This window comes from Lontra canadensis, unplaced genomic scaffold, assembly GCF_010015895.1.
Source record: "Lontra canadensis isolate GAN:19392208 unplaced genomic scaffold, GSC_riverotter_1.0 scaffold2, whole genome shotgun sequence".
In the NCBI taxonomy this organism is placed as follows: Eukaryota; Metazoa; Chordata; class Mammalia; order Carnivora; family Mustelidae; genus Lontra; species Lontra canadensis.
The window spans coordinates 60,646,298-60,667,003 of NW_022630996.1; the positions used below are offsets into that span (position 1 = coordinate 60,646,298).

At 39.4% G+C, this 20,706-nt stretch overlaps 1 protein-coding gene across 1 annotated transcript in view; it reads left to right on the forward strand.

The window, feature by feature from the left end:
- The window catches only part of PON3 (paraoxonase 3), a 28,670-nt gene extending 22,169 nt beyond the window's left edge, over positions 1–6,501 (forward strand). The window contains exons 6-9 of the mRNA XM_032874752.1: positions 1,591–1,791; positions 2,799–2,880; positions 3,138–3,266; positions 5,905–6,501. Of these exons, the coding sequence (XP_032730643.1) occupies positions 1,591–1,791; positions 2,799–2,880; positions 3,138–3,266; positions 5,905–6,063 (571 nt within the window). The 3' untranslated portion in view covers positions 6,064–6,501. The remainder of the gene's footprint in view (positions 1–1,590; positions 1,792–2,798; positions 2,881–3,137; positions 3,267–5,904) is intronic.
- The last annotated feature ends 14,205 nt before the right edge of the window (positions 6,502–20,706 follow it).

Below are 20,706 nucleotides of genomic sequence, written 5' to 3' on the forward strand. Positions count from 1 at the left end.
GCTAGGAAGCTCATGCAGAGGAGAGGCTATGGTGAGTGTTAATGAAGCCAGCCACTGCCCAGTGCAGCTGCTTGCAATCATAGGGTTGTCCTCCTGTAGGCAACGTGAGCCTCATTTTTGGACAATCTGGCTGCCATAAGAAAGGGAGAAGAGTTTATTCACCAGTCCCATCTCCTGAGAGCCGAAATTTGCCCCCAAAGTGTATTAACTCCTGAAAATTCCTGATTGTGCATGTGCAAGTCAAGTCTGGTGATTATCCCGTGCTTTGGCCTCAACACAGAAGCCTGGAAGTAGGAGCCTGAGGCCAGTAATAAAAATGAGGTAAGGGTCTGTCAGAACCAGGCAGAGCTGGTTAGAGGAGTGCCATCTGGAACAGAGTGGGTGAAGTTTGGAGGACCTAAAGAGTACTTTTGAGAGGTGCCTTGGTACTCAATCTTAACCAAGCATTTCAAGCAGTAGAACAAGGTGCTCTGGGATCGAACTTAACCTGTGGTGTCTGCCAATACTTTTTGGAAGAATGAATGCTTAAGCTGAGACCCAAAAGATGAGTGGCCTAATGACCTTGGAAAAGTCATTGTAAATCAAAACCTCAAAGTATTTCCTGATTCATTCAACATTTTTCTAAATTCAATCTAAAAGTAGTTCATTTTTTACACTTTTTTACATTTTTTACACTTTTTCTCTCTTTTTTTTTACTTTTTTCTTTTTTACATTTTTTTCAAGTCACCATCTCTTTTTTTCCTTTTCCAAAATGTAAATGACTTTATTGCTCTTTCCTCTTATAGGAGTATGACTTGTTTCATTTAAAAATTTTCATAATACCGAAGACTATAAGCAAGAAAGAATAGCACTCACAATCCCAATTATAAAAGTCGGGATGGACTGGGTTATGTTATAATAACAGAAAAGAAAAACTGTAAGGTTTTAGTGGCTCAAAACCATAAATTCTGTTTTATTTTCTTACTCATGCTATATGTCCAATGTAAGTGATTCAAGGATTCAACTTTATATTGTCCTCCTATAGGGCCCTCACCACGGGCCACACTTTCAGTCATCAGAAAATTTGCTGGTTACTGCCGAAGAGTAAGGGACGCATGGTGGATCTCATGCTGGCCCGTCTTCCTTTCGGAAGACACACACATCACTTCATCTCACTGGCCAAAAGCAAGTCGTATGGCTGGGCCAAACATCCAGGGCATGGAGAAGTCTAATCCTAGAAGAGAGTGAACCAGAACTATTGGTGACCACCGATAATAACCATTGTTGCACTGTGACCATCGCACATAACCACGATTGACATTTGCAAGTCAACGATTTGGAGTTGAGGGTTTTTTGTGTGTATTTATGTGTTTTTGCTGACTTCTGTGGAAGGGAAGATTGAGAAAATAATAAATGGCTAAAAGAAAACCCGTCAGGTGCAATGAAAAATCATGTCCTTTTTGCAGAATTTCTTCATTCTTACTGCTTCGTGTATGCTTTTTCAAACTGATGAACATAAGGGTCTTTGAGATTCAGTGTTTTTGACAACAGTCTAGATATTTAAATACACCATGGGTTTTGCTCTCTCACTCTTTCTTTTTTTCACTGTAGCCTGAATGACATTGTGGTTCTTGGACCAGAACAGTTTTATGCTACAAGAGACCACTATTTTACCAACTTCTTCTTGGTGCTGTTGGAGATTATCTTGGATCTTCATTGGAGTCATGTTGTTTTCTACAGTCCAAGAGAGGTCAAAGTGGTAGCCAAAGGATTCAGTTCTGCCAATGGGATCACAGTCTCACTAGACAAAAAGTAAGCTTTTATAATTTTCCAATACTTTGCTCTTGACATTTTAGTGGATTCCTTCCTTTGGGAGGTGGTTACCTCCTTAAGCTTAAGTAGTCACTGGATAGGTGGACAGGTCGGGTGTGGCCAGGGTTCACACTCTATGTGTGATCATAAACATGCCATTTGCCTTCTTGCATGTTGCCCCCCCCCACCCCACAATGAAATGAAGGATGTGGATTCAAGGATGTGAGGTCCTTGGTCCAATTTATCATGTGACTCTAGAAACAGTTACCCAACACACTGAAAAGGAGAAATGCCCAATATCTCTGCCTTTATGAGGCTGAAAGGTGTTTTAACTACTTACACTAAGTTGAGTTACCCAAAAGTTATTTTAAGAGAAGGAGACCTGACTTAGATTGGGCATTGTGATTTTCATATTTACTGATATACAACAGCAGACTTTTCTAAATACGATTTTATGCAGCATGAAATTCTATGAGAAGCTCTTTTAAAGTGTTTTAGATTAGAAGGTTTTTTGAAAAAGAAATGTACCCCATGAATATTACTATGTGCATTTGAGATAATAGAGATGATCCCTGTAGAAAACATCTCTAAGTTCCACCTCTTTTTAAAAAATGATTATGATTGACTTTCATGGTCATCTGATACTTCTTTGTAAGCACTAGTTTCTTGTGGAAGTATAGACTCTTTTGACTTATAATAAAGAGGTCTGCTTAACTCCACACAATTTAAGGAATACATTGTGGCTCCAAAGTAATGAGACTGAGCTTATATGTCACCTAGAAACACCAAGGTCATTTCTTTATAGTCACATCTCATATTTAATGCTTACTTCAAGCTCTTGAAGAATACTAAAAATAAGTTTCTGTTATCTTCTTGTACCGTGCTTTAGAAAGACATTGCAGGGGCACTTGGAACCCTTGTGAATTGTTAGACCTCTCCTCCAAAGTAAAAATTAATGTCATCTCTGATTACTCCTTGCTTACATCTAAATGCTATTTTCTTCAAAGGTTTATCTACACAGCTGATGTAACTGCTCAGAACATTCATGTCCTGAAAAAACATGAGAACTGGGATTTAACTCCAGTGAAGGTAAAACTCTCCTGTCTTGCCTTGTCCCCCCACCATGTGGCATCTTAGATCGGTTCCTACGCCTGACCTAGGAATGTGCTCCTTGAATGCAGGAAACATGACCATTTTAGAAGAATATCGGTGATTGTGCTTGAACTTCTAAAATTCAATAGTAAGGCCCTTAAAAAGACCCATTTCAGGAGCCAGAAGCTGGTGGGAGGGAGGTAGGGTCTCGAGAAGAAAGTTGAAACGTCTTTGTATTTCCTATTTGTTGGAAGGTGATACATCTGGGCACCTTAGTGGATAATTTGACGGTGGATCCAGACACGGGAGATATTTGGGCCGGATGCCATCCTAACGGCATGAAGCTGCTGGCCTATAACCCTGAGGACCCTCCAGGGTCCGAAGTAAGTGCCTCTATCACTCTGAGCTCACAGGCAAAGCTGCAAGAACAATTTGTTGAGGTGACTTGGGAGAATTTAGTGGGTCACATGCGGTGTTCCAGAACTGAACAAGTTCTGCATATGGAAAAAGCAGAGATTTTAGCAGGATGGAGAGTTACAGCCCATTAACCTTTTCAGGTCTCCTGATGCCAATTTAACACCAGTGCTAGACAACACGTCCCAACCTTGCTAGGGCTGTGCTTGTTATTGGGAAGAATAGATAAGTAGGAGCTTCATTATTCACACTGACCTAGCTTGCCATATCATATTTCCAATCAGGATGTATGCTCTGAGAAGGGCCTGAAGTTAGGCAAAGGGAAAGTCCTATGTGGGACCATCTGCTTTCACACTACTATGAAGCTCAAAAGAAAGGATTTCAATGACTGTAGTCTCAAAACAAAGGTAGTTTTGCCAGCAGGTTCGAATGTATATGATTGTGTTGAAGAATGTCTCATTTTAAAGATGCTATTTGTGTTATTTAAATCTCTTCTAAAACAGCTGTGCCTGGGTGGCTCAGTTGGTTAAGCATCTGACTCTCCATCTCAGCTCGGGTCTCTATCAGGGTTGTGAGTTCAAACCCTATGTTGGGCCCCAGGATGGGCATGGAACCTATGTAAAAAGGAAAAAGAAAAAAAAATCTTCTAAAACAATAGCGTATACCATTGAATTTTATATGGCATTAAAAACAGGAGGAGAATTTTCTATAGCTTTGAGTTTAAGAATAACAAATCTCTAGTAAATTCAATATAGATATAAATTCTTGGCACACAAATTCCGAGAGATTAATTCACAAAAATTTATTGAGTGCTTATAGTGGGCCAAACTTCTTTTCAAGGCCTGGAATATGTCAGAAAACAAAATACACAAAGATTTCCGCTGTTCTGGAGGGGGAATTGACAATGAACACAATAAGCGTAAGAAGTAAGTGAATTATATAGCAAACTTGAAGGTGGTAAGTTCTATGGGAAAAGAAGTATAACAGGGTAGAGGGGATCAGGATTTCTGTGAAAAGGGGGATGGGCAGTCCTATTATTAAATACAGGAATCAGCGTAGGCCTCATTGAGAAGGTAAGGTTTGGAGAAAGATATAATGTTTGAATCTAGGTTTGGAGAGTTGGGAAATTGAGATTCAAATCCCAGCCTGGTAACTGGTCCTGGTAACATACCCCGATTTCTGCTTCCAATATTGCTCTTCCTCAGTTAAAAAGAAGAAAAATCTGTTTCTCTAGTTTATTAACATATTAATCACAGCTTCTTAAAAACAGACAAACAAGCAAGCAGAAACACCCAAAAATATGAAGAGAAACAAAAGTTCAGTCTGAATCTAGAGCCTAAAGAACTGTTACCCCAGGCTAGCAATCTACCTGGGCTTCAGACACACGCCCCCCAAAAGTGAGCCATATTACTTTTTACAAACGCCCAATAATGTCTGCTGTAAGAGAATGAAAATATGATCTAGAACATGTCTGGAAAATTGTTCAGGATCTTTCTCATGTCTCTGTTTTCAAGTTCATCATAACGTTTATTGTAGATAAGGCTTCTTCCTTCACAATCAATGACACCTTTCCCTTGTGGTTGAGGATTCACTTTTTTATCTACATGAGTTCCAAGTTTGAGTATTTTCATGTAACAAACCCGAGATGAAGTTACAGGATCTTCCTTAGGATGAAAAAACAAAACTCAACTCAACTCTGTTCCTAATAAGTGTCGATACATACTCATGACTCTTGAATTTCTAATTGGTTTTCTTTAATTCCTATCATGTGCTGTTTCAGTGAACTTCCTCCAGGCTATTCAGAAAACTGAGCTCTTATATGTTTACTGATGAACAAACTTAAGTGTGTTGATCTTGAGAATCAATAACAGTACTAGGTGGGATGTGTCAGATTGACTTCCAAAGTGTGCATTCTTTGTGCTTCTGAGCCACGTCATGGATACGAGTGGGGTTCCAGCTGGGACAAGTACCACCCTACTGGTTACGAGATTAGGTTGGCTTGCTAACAGAATGTCCCTTCATCCTCTCTGTCCTGTGTTTCCCTCCCCACACAGTAGGCCTAGTCAAAGGCAAGACCCTTCCCCCAGATGAACACTATTCACTCAAGAATTAGGTAAGAGCGCCCACTGGTTCTCACCTCCTTCTTCTTCTTTTTTTTTTTTCCTTTAAATTTATTTATTTGACAGAGATTACAAGCAGGCAGAGAGGCAGGCAGAGAGAGGGGGGGAAGCAGCCTCCCCGCTGAGCAGAGAGCCCGACGTGGGGTTTGATCCCAAGACCCTGAGATCATGACCTGAGCCAAAGGCAGAGGCTTTAACCCACTGAGCCACCCAGGCGCCCCCTCACCTCCTTCTTCCATAGGAGATGCCCGAACTATCGAAATTGCTGGGAATTTGGTGAATGTCAGATAACCAGTCCACTTGACTGTACAGACATAATTAGAACATTAATACTTTCATCAGAATACTCCCCAAAAAATAATTGTACACAAATTTCAGTGTATCGATTTCTGGGAAATATATTAGTCCTGGAGTATTGGAGAAGGAAAATGTCACTAGCAGCTGTTTGCTCATGTAGCATACTGACAAATAATCTTTTTCTTGACAGGTACTTCGCATCCAGAATGTTTTATCTGAGAAGCCTAAAATCAGCACCGAGTATGCCAATAATGGCTCTGTGCTTCAGGCAAGCTCCGTGGCTTCTGTGAACCACGGGAAACTTCTCATAGGCACGATATTCCACAAAGCTCTGTACTGTTTGCTCTAAACTTCAGACATCCCCAAAAGTCTTGTCAACCAAGGAAACACAAAATGACAAGCAGCAAGATAAATGTGTTTATTTGGGGTCTTAGGGATTACAAACATGGGAGACACAGATTCGACTTGAATTGAAAGCGTGCTGCAGAGAGACAAAGAGGTTAGAGTTTTTAAAGAGGAAAGAAGAGATTTACCTAAGTTGTTTGAAGAAAAGGTGCTTGGTGTTGGTATACTTACAGTGACACTAAGCTGTGTGTGGCTGGTTGCTAGGGCGAGGCAGAAAGTCCATTCATGTCCATCTTAACACCTAGTAGATGCCCGGGACTTGAGCTGAGCTTAGCGAAAATTCTGAGGGTTTGATCCAGAACAAGTGCATAAGCCCCACCTCCTCGGTGTCCTCCTGGCTCCCTTTTAAATAACTCTCTTAGTAAAGGTTTACTCGATTTTATTGTCTCTGTTGTCAATCTTCATGTTTAGTAAAAATTTAAAAAAATTACGGGCACCTGGGTGGCTCAGTCAGTTTAGTGTCTGCCTTTGGCCTGGGTCATGATCCCAGAATCCTGGGATCGAGCCCCACATAGAGTTCCCTGTTCAGCCAGGAGTCTGCTTCCCCTCTCTCTCTACCTCTTCCCCAGCTTGTGCTCTCTCTCTCTCAAATAAATAAAATCTAAAAACAAAAACAAAACCCTCACTCATATGATAAATGAAACTGTACAGAAATGACAAAACCAATAACAGTGTGCCCAGCTTTTCTTATGCAAAGAAGCCTAGTGATTACATAATGCCCACCACGTCCTAAGTCAAGTGAGTGACAGTCCAATAAGAAGCCAGACTTCTCAAAAAGTCAATGCTTTTTGTCCAGTATCCCCAATATTCTTTCTACAGTAAGATGTGCATGCTCTGGTGAGTGAGCATTCCAGCTGACCCAGGGCCCCTTGCTAACCGGGAAACAAAACTACCTCCTACACCTGACGTTTTCAGCCTCCTGTGGTCCGGATCTGGAGCAAAGCTGATGCTCAAATACTGACAGATCCCCGTCTTTTCTTATGTTTGTGCTAGGTTCAAACTGCCAGTCAGGCACCTAGGCCATGGATAAAAGCAAGGACTGGCGCCAGGAAACTGCCAGAGCCCTCTTGTAGCCTTTCTGGTACAGACACCAGAAACCGGGTTCTGGAAAATCTGACAGAGACCCCGCCTCCCTGGGTACCTTAGGGTGGAACAGGGCAAATCTGTTCCTTTTTAACACACCTTTTTGTGTAGGGCTATTCAGGTCCAAAGTACTCTAATCAGCTTACTCTTGAACCATGGAATGGGGCCTTAGAGCTGTGACCTTCAACTGCTTTAAACTTGCCCTCTGGTTAATTCAATATATACCCTATTAAGCAAACATCCCACAGACTTCAACCTGAGGAATCACAAATAAATAATATGGGGGTGCCTGGGTGGCTCAGTGGGTTAAGCTTCTGCCTTCAGCTCAGGTCATGATCTCAGGGTCCTGGGATCGAGCCCCACATTGGGTTCTCTGCTCAGCGGGGAGCCTGCTTCCCCTGCTCTTCTCTGCCTGCCTCTCTGCCAACTTGTGATCTCTCTCTGTCAAAGAAATAAATAGAATCTTAAAAAAAAAAAAAAAAGTCCTGTCTTAAGGACCAACTCAACCTTAGTTTGATGAGAATGAATAAAAATGTTCTTTTTCTGTTCAAAAACCAGGACAGCCTTTAGCAAATAGCTAATGGGAGTCAGTCTGCCCATGCACCCCACCCTCTTCTCCTTTTGCGACTTCTGCTGGGGAGTAGTTAGTTGATTTTTTCCCCCTCTCTTCTGGGAATGGAGAATTGAGGAGGCTTCTTTATTTCCTAAAGATTTTTGCTCAATTAGATCTAAGTTTTGCTAACAAGTGTCATATCGGGCTAAAATTCTACTATGTAGCCCGTGCAGCCCTTTTTGATTTAGACAGTAAGACTGTAGTTCCGATTGATTCAGGGGAGGAATGACCCAGCAGAATGTTTTAGTTAGTTCTTGGATTTTAAGTTTCAAAAGCCTAATAATCAGAGAGACACAGAAAAAAAAATAATAACTATGAGCAATAACTAAGATAGAGTCAATTAAAAATAAAGTCTTATTCTCTGTTCCTAATCTTTATACCTAATAGATTGTACAAAGTTTATCAGACTACAGGCAACATGGAAAGCCAGAGACGGGATGACTAAGGGCATTGCTATGCCGGTGGGTTCCTGAGAATTGGCCCTGCCCTGTCTTCTCGCCAGGCCAATTGAGGAAAGGCTGGATGATAAAACTCCTACAGACATTTGGGGGATCTGATTATTGAAAGACCAGTGTGTCCTTTCACAAAGAGGGCTTAAGAAAGTCACAAGGCTCTGGGGTTCTCCTTCATGTAGGTGCTCCCAATCTTGAGGTGATTCTCTTGGTGTGGGAAGCAGGGGGATTTCCCCTCCTAATAAATGCTGTATTTTGATGACTCATTGTGATCCCTTCCCTGGTCTCTCTGTTTATTGTCAGAGACGTGCCTGGGGATATAGGTGGTGATTAGGGGTAGTTCAGCTCTGGAAGGAAAGTAGTGACAATAAGATAAAAAACCTATATGGTAGCCAGAGCCAAGATGGCCCCCAAGATATTCTAGAAATGATGATATGTGACTGTCAAGGCTAGGTTATATAAAAACATTACAGTTTTGACCTTGCTCATGAAAATTGTGCATCATGATATAAATTTCTGACTGTTTTAAAATGCCAAGCTCGGGAAATACTTTGTTATAATAATTAGTCAACTAATAAAACAGGAAACCATGTATAATGTAGAGATTCAACAAAAGCCAAAAAGTTCATTCTTTAAAAAGATTAATAAAGACTAATACACATTTGGTAAGACTTATCAAGAAAAAGAATGGTTCAATTATCCAGTGTCAAAAATGAAAAATAAGACATGCAGATTCTATAGACATTAGAGAGATAAAAAGAGGAGTTGATGAACTACTTTACACCAACAAATTTGAAAATTTTATGAAAAGGACAAACTTCTAAAAAGAATATAATACTCTATTAACTAGGGTAAGACTAAACTATTATACAGAGCAAAAATACAATGTCTTTTTAAAAAAATGTGTCTTTGTCTTTCATTTTCCAGTTCAGGAGAGTGACTGATGGGACAACTTCCCTTGATGGGGCCATTCAGAGACATTGCTGGTCAGGATTTTACAGGAAAGAGAAGGCACACTCAAACAAGGCTATTGAAGGAAGCTCTTTAAGGGGACTCTTGACACAAGAGTAGGAAGATTAAGGGAAACTAACAAGGTACAATATAACACCTCAGTGCTAGCAATGGAGAGGGAGAGATGGGGGGTGGAAGCGGGGGAGGCAAAGAACTCTTTCTAACTGTAGGTTTGAAGGAACAAGTTATGGAAGCAGCTACTAAAATCAGAAGAGAATAGATAAAGTAGAGACCATTGCAAAAGATGCTGTGGTCATTGGTAGAAGGAGGGAGCCACCCTGTGACAACTCAACAGAGAGAAAGCAAAGGAAATAAATATCTTAACTTAACTCCCCTTCACCCTCCCAGCTAGAAGCCAGAAGACAAGGGAGCTATTAATGGAGCCCATAAAGCTTCCAGGATGCAGAGCAGTAGGGAGTTGCATAGAGAGTCAACCTTGAGCAACATGTTAGTGCACCATCGTCCAGGGGATTGTAGTTATCTTCATGGTGAAAGCTAGGTCACAGCTACGTCTGTGTCCATCAAACAGGAAGGAGAAAGAGGAGAGAGGATGTCAAGGAGAAATACCCAGTGTCTTAAGACCCAGGACTAGAAATGGTAGTCATTACTTCTTCTCCCTTACTAATTGGTAAGAACCAATCACATGGCCACACCTGACTCACTATAAGGAAAATTGACTGATGGTATATGACTGGAGAGGCATATGTTTCAGGAGAAAGAAAGAATGAATTTTAGTGAGCAATTACTAATCTGTGTCACAGTCTGCCCCTCAGCCACTAAATATCCCTCTGCACCCTTCTCCCTTGCCAAGGAACATAAACTAAATTTCTACCCAATTTCTGTATCCAGCTCAAAGCACAGGACCTCTGGGTGATGTTCTGACCTCTGCATCACGTCCATATATGGCTGCGTGTGGCAGCCTAGAAAATAAAACTATTGCCCCATACACACATCCAATTACGATGATTGCGTATGAACTAAAACACTCCTAGTAGAAGAAAGGAGGAACGGAACACACTCGGCTCTGGAACAAAGAGATTATTACACCAGAGAGGAGTTGAGAAGATTCCTTGTCTTGGCAGTCATGTCCTTTCTCATGTTCTCTGTGAGTCCGAATTTTTCCTCTCGAGAATGTTTCCTAGTGCTTCACGCTTTAAGGCCGTGTCTGAAGCGGATCCTGGGAAGACTGAAATTTTAGTAGCCCCCTTCCTAGAGGTATCAGTTTGGAGTCTGAGGACATTTTCAGGGCAGGCTTCTGGTTGCTGTGGAAATAGAAGTATCTGAGAAACCCGATAGGCGTCTGTGTCTGTTTTCATTCAGTGCCATGTGCCAACAACAACACGCTCAGATTTCTTTTTGGAACAATGCTTTCAAGCCCACTTTACTTCCTTGTTTCCATGTCTATCCATTGCTCTCATTGAAGTGCTGTCTCCTTTGAGGCTATCTGACTAACAGGTAAAATGAGGCCATACCATCACTACAAACTTGCACAGTGCTAGATCCTTTAGTTTTCCTAATTGGGAGGCATTTGGGAAAAGCTACGAGTCATAGCAATCCTACCTCCTGTTGCTGGGGCACAGAACCAAATTTCTAGAACTTCTCAGTAGTCTTCTGCTTTAGGTCCACTAGTTTCTACCTGAGCACATCGTTTCCTTACTGTCCTCTATTACAAACATCAAAGAACAACCAACACGCATTAACAGTCTTGTGACTCTCTGGGTAAGTGGCCAGCCTTTCAGATGACTGCGGGAAACAGTTTTATTATACATTTTTGTGATGACATTACAAGGGTTTCCAATTTTGCAGCCTGTGGTATCTGTTTCCTCAACTCTAGTCTAACCACATATTTAAGATTATTCTTAGAAACCCATTTTTAGGTTCAAATTTCTATATTTCTAAGGTCATGCTAAGCTATTGTAACAAAGTGACCCCAAATATAGTGGCTTAAAGAACATAGACATTGCTAACAGGTAGTCCAGCATAGTGGGTGAGAGCACAGATTGGGGAATCCAATTCTCTGGATTTGAATCCCAGTTCAGTTACTTACTAACTGTGCAACTCTGGCCTTGTCTGAATCTCAGTTTTGTTATCTTTAAAACTGAGGTAATGGGGTGCCTAGGTGGCCTGCTTGGTTGGGCATCTGACTCTTGGTTTCAGTTCAGTCATGATCGCAGGGTCGTGGGATTGAGCCCTGTGTTGAGCTCTGTGCTTGGCATGGAGTCTGCTTGAGATTCTCTTCCTCTCCCAGAGCCCCTCCCCCTGCTCTCTCTCTCGCTCTCGCTCTCTCTCTCAAATAAATAAATAAATAAATAGATTAAATTGAGGTGACAATAGTAACTACCACCTAGAGTTGGTAAGAGGATTAAAAGAGGTAATCTATGTAAAACTTACCAGTTCTTGTTACATGCCAAGGTTATATAAGAGCTTGCTAATTTAAAAAATACATTTCTAATCTCTTTCACGTAAAAAAGTTGCAGATAAGTGTGCCTGAGACAGATCAGTGTGAAAATTCAAATCCTTGTGGTACTTCAGGGGCCTAGCAGTTTTCTCACAGCTGGCATTTTTGTTCTGTAGAGCATTGTCCCCTTCATGGTCAGTCATCATACTAGATTCCATCACATGGAAATGGGAGAGAGTATAAGGAGATGCACCAAGTGTCTGCAGGCCCAACCCGGAATTGGCACCAGCTGCTTCCACTGACCTTCTGTGAATAAGGGCACAGTCATACGGCTATAGCTAACTGAAAGCCAGACTGGAAAATTTAGTTTCTCTGGGTAGCTTTCTGCCCAGAAAGGAGGGGTTTGGGTAGGTAGCTAGTGCCCTTTACCATAGTACCTTAAGCGAACTCAAAGAAATTTTGGAAATCATAATTCTATACTCATTCTAGAAATTAGTTAGTAATAAAAAAATCATCACATTAACAGAAACTTAAAACTAGAGACAACCAAGCGTTGATAAAGTTGAAATGGATAAATAAATCATGGTAAATCCAGACAGTGAAATACTATCTAGCCATGTATACCACAATTAGAGCCATATGGAAGGACATGGATGAATTCCACAAATAACACAAATGTTGAGCTAACAACAACAACAACAAAATGAATACATGTAGTATGCTTTTATCTGTGGAAAATTCCAAAAGAAGAAAAATTAAACAATGTTGTTTGAGGACACATACATAAGTGATTAAGTTAGAACACAGAGGTGATAGTTATCACAGAGGTTAGGATAGTGGCTGCCTCTAGGGAAGGTGGGGATTGTGGTCAGGGAATGACACATGGTGAAACTTCTGGGGTACTGACAATATTACATTTCTTGATTTATTATTTCTTTAAATAATAAATAAATTGATTATTTCTTTAATAATCAGTCCATAACTCTGTATAAATATATATATCATAAATATATACATATATATTATATATAAAATATAATTATATATTATAAATATATTTATAGTACTTATTTATAAATATGTATATTTATAAATATGTATTTATGATATAATTGTTATATATCATAGATCTCAGGCACATATAATATATCTCACCATAGATTTTTCATGCATATGGAAGACCTAAGCTGACTTCAAAAAATAAAAATGAAGGGCAGAAGTAGGCCTAACAATAAAAATGGTTTGGTATTTGTGAAAGGAAAAATAAACAAACAGGGAGATCAATGGAAGAGAATAGAGATCTCAGCGATATTTCTCTTTGGGGAATTAATATCAGATAAATAGTCAAGGGATGTTTGCTTAGGAGATGACATTGGGAGAATGGACTCGCTCTATGGAAGGAAATAAAACTATGTCTTATCACTGGGTAACTACCAAACAAGGGTCTATAATCTTTGGAGTTACTAGAAGATAACGTAGGAGAGTATCTTTATGACCCAAGGGTAGGGAAGGACTTCCAAAAAAGTTTTTCAAAAATATAAACCCTGCGACAAAAAAATTCGTTGAACTTGAGTCATCAAAATGATGAATTTCCATTCAGGGAAGGGCACCATTGACAAAGATAATGGACAAATATCAGAATGAGAAATATTTGCAATGTCAAACTGACAAGGTATTATGAAGTACAATATATTAGGAACTCTAGAAGTAAAAAAGCGGAGATAGTAACCCCAAAGAATCAGAGGCAAATGGTATGAAGAAGCAATTTACAGAAGAAAGGGGAAAAAGTGAAACACATGAAGAGATGCTCAGAGTCTTTAGTACTTGGAGAAGTGTCATTTAAAACAGCATGCTAGGGGTGCCTGGGTGGCTCAGTCAGTTAAATGGCTGCCTTTATCTCAGGTCATGATCCTGGAGTTCCCGGACTGAGCCCCATATCGGGCTCCCTGCTCAGTGGGGATCTGCTTCTCCCTCTGACCTTCCCCCTGCTCGTGCTCTCTCACTCTTTCTCTCTCAAGTAAATAAATAAAATATTAAAAAAAATAACAGCACTCTAAATTGCTTTGTACCTAGTAGATTGTGAAAAATTAAAAGGCTCATATTGCCAAGTGTTGACAGTGTGGCAAGGATACAGGGGATCTAGGGGACTTCACTCAACTTTGGTGAGAGCGTAGATGGTTGGAGCCACAACAGGTGAGACCCAGGAATCACAAGCACTCTAGGGTTCAGAACCACATCTGTAGCCAAGATCCACACCAGCAAACCGGATGCTTGCAATACAGACTCTTTCCTCAATCGGTTTCAAATTTTAATCTCACTTAAGCCATTCTGATCTATAGACACAGAATTATATCCTGTGTTGTGGCTTCAAGATTGTTGGGAAAATAATAGGTTTTAGTTTCTTCTTCTGCCATACAGAAAGGCACACTAGAAGACAAGAGACTGACCACCTCCTCCCCTGCCCCCACAACTGAGGTTCAGGTGCTGGTATTTTATAAAATCTCCCTGCACAGTTCTAATATGTGCAAGGGCTCTAAAACATGGCACCCAAAGGATGCTGAAAAATGGAAGGTGCTGATTTAATGTCCCCACCATGAGTATGACCAGAATGCACACTCGCTATTATTGATGTACTTGTTCATATTGTTTGTCACAATATGGGAGGAATTTGTCAATAGCAAGAAAACAAATCATGTACCTTTTGCCAAAACTCATTTTTCCCACACAATGAGGTTGTTTGGGAAAGCAATTTACTGGAGATGCAAAATACCATAATTAGCATATTTGAGAGCAAGTAATCCAATTGAGGAAAACCAAGAGGAATGTGCTTAAGTTGGAGCACAGAATGTAATGGGAAACCTTTAAGACAATTAATCTGATACTCTCTAGAACAGAAGTAGAAAAAGCTCAGACCATCGGGGATGACTTTGGGAAATAGTGAAATGAACACTTAACCATAAAAATTGTGCTCTTAGAGCTCTAGGCTTTGCCCACCACAGGAACCCTGTGAATCACAGAAACCTCTAGAATATCATTGATTGTATTAAGAAGTAAAACCTAAGGAAGTAAAACCTAAAGAAAGCACAAGTGGAGTATTAATGCAAAATGTTAGTAATTTCTACTACAGAAAAAATAGTGGCTTCTGCAATGAATATGAAGATTGTCTGCATAGAATGTAAACTCAAGATCTTGGGAAAATGAATTGTGCATGAATGGATTCTAGAGAATCCCACTAGCATTCAAAGCAATCATAAATGCTAAAAGTCACACACACACACACACACACGCACACACACACACGCACAGAAAGACAACACACATAATAAATGGAAAAAATAAAGTCAGATGTGTGCTACCTTAACAGATTTAAATATTTTGGTTCTTTCCCTATCTTTTTCTTATTGCCCTCACTCCTTTTCAGGATTTTCCCTGACACACAGTCTCTCATCAAGTCATGTGATTCTGAAATCTTCTCCCAATCTCTACTTTTAAGGAACCAGACATGGACACTCCACATCATTCCCTTTTGCCCAAGAGAGAAGACAGATACTCACCTTCTCAACCTCTATGGTAGACTGGATAACTGTTGCTCAGCTACTCTGGTTCTCTTCTTGGTGTATGACCCTCAGCAGGCTGATGATAATCTCTGAGCTCTTGTGCTCGAGAGTGGACATATGACCTCTTGTGTCCAATGAAATGGTGATAGAAGGAATATAGGTCACTCCCTGGTAGAAATTTTAAAAGCTGGTATGTGTTTCACTGTATCTCTTCTCTCTTTGCCCCCAATTTGGTAGTGCTCTAGATACAGTCTGCACTGCCAGACTGGATCCTGAATTGGTGATGATGCAGAACTGCCACCAACCTGCAAGGGACATGTGCATGAGTGATAAATAAGCCAGTATTTCATTGGATGAATATACCATAAGTTATTCATCCATGCCACCGTTGCTAGACATTTATGTTGTATACAGATTTCTTAAATATGATGATACAAGCTGCACTGAATTTTCTTGTTCATTTAATGCACAGATATACTTTTACGTAAACACTCCTATTGGGTATATATGCAGAACTGAAATCGCTGGGTAATGGGGTGCACAGTATGTGCAGTTTAGTAGATACTGACAAGCAGTTTTCCAAAGTGTCTGCACCAAAACACCCTCCCACTCACAATGTTAGAGCTATAGTTGTTCCTCTTCCTTCCCAAATCTTACTAGTGTCATTTTCCTTATTTATAAAAAAAAATTAACCATTCTAATAGGTGTGTAGGCATATCTCATTGTGATGTTTACATGCAGTCTTTAGGTGGATAATGAAATCAAACACATTTTTCTTGGGCTTATTGGCCATTTGGAGTCTTCTTTTGTATAGGGAATGTTCAAATTTGGGCCATTTAAAATCTGGTTGACATTGTTTTTCTTATTAATTTGTAGTTGTGGGTTCTTTGTGGATACCTGTATTGAAAATATATTCTTCCACTTTTTGGTGAGTCTTTTCACTTTCTCAATCATGTCTTTGTTGGACAGAAAATTTACAATTTTAATGAAATCTTAGATAACTTAGATATCAATATTTTCTTTTATGGATATTGCTTTATGTTTCCCATTTAAGAAGTTTCCTATTTAAGTAGATTACAAAATATGCTTCATTCTTATCTTATAAAAGATTTATTGTCTAACTTTCCCCATTTAAATTTCTCCCCTATTTGGCATATATTTTAGGGTATGCTATGAGTAGAAATCAGGATTCATTTGTAGCCACATGTATATCCAATTGGTACAACATTATTTATTGAAAAGAAATCCTTTCCCCACAGATTGTAGTGGCACTTTGTCATAAGTAAGGTGACCATCCTCATGGGGGATTATCTGGACTCTTTATTCTGCTTCACGAGATTGACAATCATTGAACCAACATCACACTGTTTTAATTATAGCAGACTTAGAGTAAGTCTTAATTTAAGGTAGTAAAATCCCCCAAAGTTGTTCTTCCTCAAAATTTCTAAAGCTCTTCTTTACTCGTACTTCTGTTTAAGTTTAGAATCAGCTTGTCAATTACGACAAAACTTCACTACAATTTTGATGGGGATTGCACTGAATGCCAGCATTGAATGGGGACCATGAACATCATTAAAATTTAAGTCTTCTAATAATGAATAAGAATGAATTTAAATTTAAGTCTTCTAATAATGAATAAAGTATGCTCCTGATTTTCTTTTCCAATCTTGGATTTATTTATTTATGTTTGTATGTATCTGTTTCTTCTAGTTTAATGTTGCATATAGGTGATAATAGCAAGTATCCTTGTCTCTTTCTTAATCACCAGGGAAAGCTTTCAATTTCTCAACAAATATGATGTTTGCTATAGCTTTTCCCTTTTAGTTACTGTTCTTTGTCTGATTAGAACATTTTCATTCCATTTTTAATTTATTAGGACCCTTTAATATTTCTCTGCATTTATTAAGATAATCAATTTATTTTTCTTTTTTAGTCTATAAAGTATATGATGCATTTAAAGCTCTCTGCCAAACTTGGATACTGAGTATATTCTTCATTTGGTCACAATATATTACCTGCTTATATATTGTGGATTCAATTGGTTAATCCTTTGTTTATGGTACTAATGTTCATATTCATGGTAAATATTGGCTGTAATTTTAATTTTCCTTTCTTGTAATACATCATCAGTTTCTAATATCAAGGTTATGTTGCCTTGATGAAAGAGTTGAGAAAGGGTTTTTTTAATTCTGTGGAAGAATTTATGTAAAAATTGGTATTTTTTTCTTCCTTAAATGTTTAGAAGTTTTTCATTCATGAAGCTATTCAAGGCTGAAGGCTTTAAATTACGGATTCAATTTCTTGAATAAATATAAAAATATTGAGATTTTCTGTTTCTTGTGTATTTTTGGTAAATTTAAGAATTCATTCTTTTCATTTTAATTTGTAGATATAGTGGAATAAAGTAGTTCAAAATATGCTTTTCATTTTTCAAATAGCTTTAGGACTTGCGGTAGTATTCTGTTCTTCATTCCCCATACTTAGAATTTTTAATCCCTCTCTCCCTGTGGGTCTTACTAGATGTTTATACATTTTATTGGTATTTTCAGTAAACTAGTTTTGAATGATTTATCTCCTCTATTTAATTTTTAAAAAGATTTTATTTATTTATTTGACAAAGACAAGGAGAGAGCACAAGCAGGAGGAGCAGTAGAGGGAGAGGGAGAAACAGGTTCCCTGCTGAACAGGGACCCCCCTCCCCCAATGCAGAGCTCAATCCCAAGACCCTGGGATCATGACCTGAGCCAATGGCAGATGCTTAACTAACTGAGTTACCCAGGAACCCCTCTATTTAATTTTTTGTTGTAAAATTGACATAACATAAAATTCACCATTTTAACCATTTTAAAGCATACAGTTCAGTGGTATTTAATATGTTCACAATATTATGAAACTATCACCACTATCAACTGCTCAAATATTTTCACCCCCCAAAAGGAAACCTGTGCCCATTAAGCTGTTACTCCCCCTTACCCTTTCCCCTCAGCCCGTGTTAACTACCAATCTGCTTTGTCTGTGTGTTTCCCTCTTCTGGATGCTTCATATAAATGGACTCACACACTAGGTGGCCTTTTGTGTCAGGCTTCTTTCACTTGGCGTATTTTCTAGATGCATCCATATTGCAGCATGTATCCGGACTTCCTTATTTTTCATGACTGAATAATATTCCATACAGTGGACAAGTCTTTCTTAAAATCTGGGTGTTTTTTTTTTTAAATCTCATTGATTTCTGGTCTTATCTCTACTATTTCCATCTTTCTGTTTTCTTCAGGTTTTTCCATTTTTGAGATGTGTGCTTAGATAACTGCAGCAACGTCATATAGTTCTGCTGATTTTGCCTTCTACACTTGGACACTCTGTGCTTAGGTGCACACAAATGTAGGATCACCAAAGCTAGACATCCTCATCTGGGAATCCTATACTTCCTAACTAGATGACTGTGCATACTGTGCACTTAGTAATGTCGGTCATATCCCATTAACCAGAATATTGTGAGATTATGCAGGTGAGAGGACTTTTTTAAAAAATTATTTTTATTAACATATACTGTATTATTTGCCCCAGGGGTACAGGTTTGTGAATCATCAGGCTTACACACTTCACAGCACTCACCATATCATAATATATCATAACCATATCATAACCATACCACCATAATTTATCTGGTATAAGGATTGCCACCCCAGCTTCCTTTTGATGTCCATTAGCATGGTAAATTGTTTTCCACCCCCTCACTTTGAATCTAGAGGTGTCTTTGGGTCTAAAATGAGTTTCTTGTAGACAGTATATTGATGGGTTGTTTTTTTTTTTAATCCATTCTGATACCCTGTGTCTTTTGACTGGGACATTTAACCCATTTACTATTGATAACTATTGAAAGATATGTAACTATTGAGTAACTACTGAAAGATATGAATTTAGTGCCATTGTATTGCCTGTAAAGTGACTCTTAACTGTATATTGTCTCTTTTCCTTTCTGGTCTACTACTTTTAGGCTCTCTCTTTGCTTAGAGGACCCCTTTCGATATTTACTGTAGGGCTGATTTGGTGTTTGCAAATTCTTTTAATTTTTGTTTACCTGGAAGATTTTTCTCTCTCCTTCTATTTTCAATGATAGCCTAGCTGGATATAGTATTCTTGGCTGCATATTTTTCTCATTTAGTGCTCTGAATATATCATGCCAGTTCTTTCTGGCCTGCCAGGTCTCTGTGGATAAGTCTGCTGTCAATCTAATATTTCTTCCATTGTATATTACAGACTTCTTGTCTCAAGCTGCTTTCAGGATTTTCTCTTTGTCACTAAGACTTATAAGTTTTATTATTAGATGACAGGGTGTGGACCTATTCTTATTGATTTTGAGGGAGGTTCTCTGTGCTTCCTGGATTTTGATGTTTGTTCCTTTTGCCATGTTAGGGAAATTTTCTACTATAATTCACTCCAATATACCTTCTGCCCTTCTCTCTCTTTCTTCTTCTTCTGGAATCCCAACTATTCTAATATTGTTTTGTCTTATAGTATCACTTATCTCTCAAATTCTCCCCTCGTGGTGCAATAGTTGCTTGTCTTTCAGCTTCTCTGACCGAGTGTTTCTATCTTTGGCACACAGCCCCATTTTGAGTCTCTAAACACAGCAGATTCCTGCCTTGCTGCTTCTCCCAGAGCAGGAAGGTGAGCCTCTCCACATCTGCCACTTATGGGGTCCCTGCTCGAAGAACAGGGGCCTGACTGTGCCTTGGATCACAGTTTAAGGTAAGTCCGAGCTGAGAGCTCACTGCTCGGCTCCATCTCTGCAGTTGGCTTCCCTGCTCTGATACCTGGCAGCTCTGCCACACTCAGACACCCCCAATCTTTCAGTGACCTCCTGGGTCCTGAGACTACACTGTCCCCATGAGGGCTCCATCCCCACTTAGCCTCTGGAGCGATGTTCCCCAGTGGAGCAGACTTCTAAACTTTTTGATTTTCTGCTCCACTGCTCTGCAGCTTGCTGGGAGCCGGCCCTTCCCCCCATGGTCTATCTTCCCATCACTTTAGATTCACTTCTCTGCATGTCCTTCCTTTCAGAAAATGGTTGATTTTCTGTTTCTAGAATTGCTGGTCTATTTCTCTTTGATCTCCTGTTGGGTTTGTAGGTGTTCAGAATGGTTTGATACCTATGTAGCTGAACACCTGGGATCTGATGTCATTTCAGTCTGCTACTCCTCTGCCATCTTGACACACATCCAAGAGCACTTTTTTAAAGTGTTCCTTTTCCCACTTGATAGAGCTTCATTGTTGGCACTGCAGTTGCTTTATATCTACATAGAGGTTTTGCAGATACTTTCTCATTTACTTCCTCCAACACACCCATGGGAATGCTCTTCATTTTACATATGTGATTTCTGCTACTAGAGAATTGCAGAGAGTGGTGGTGGATCTAGTATTCAAAGTCCAGGGCTTTTGGTTTCATGTTTTTATCTATATTTAATGGAAGCTG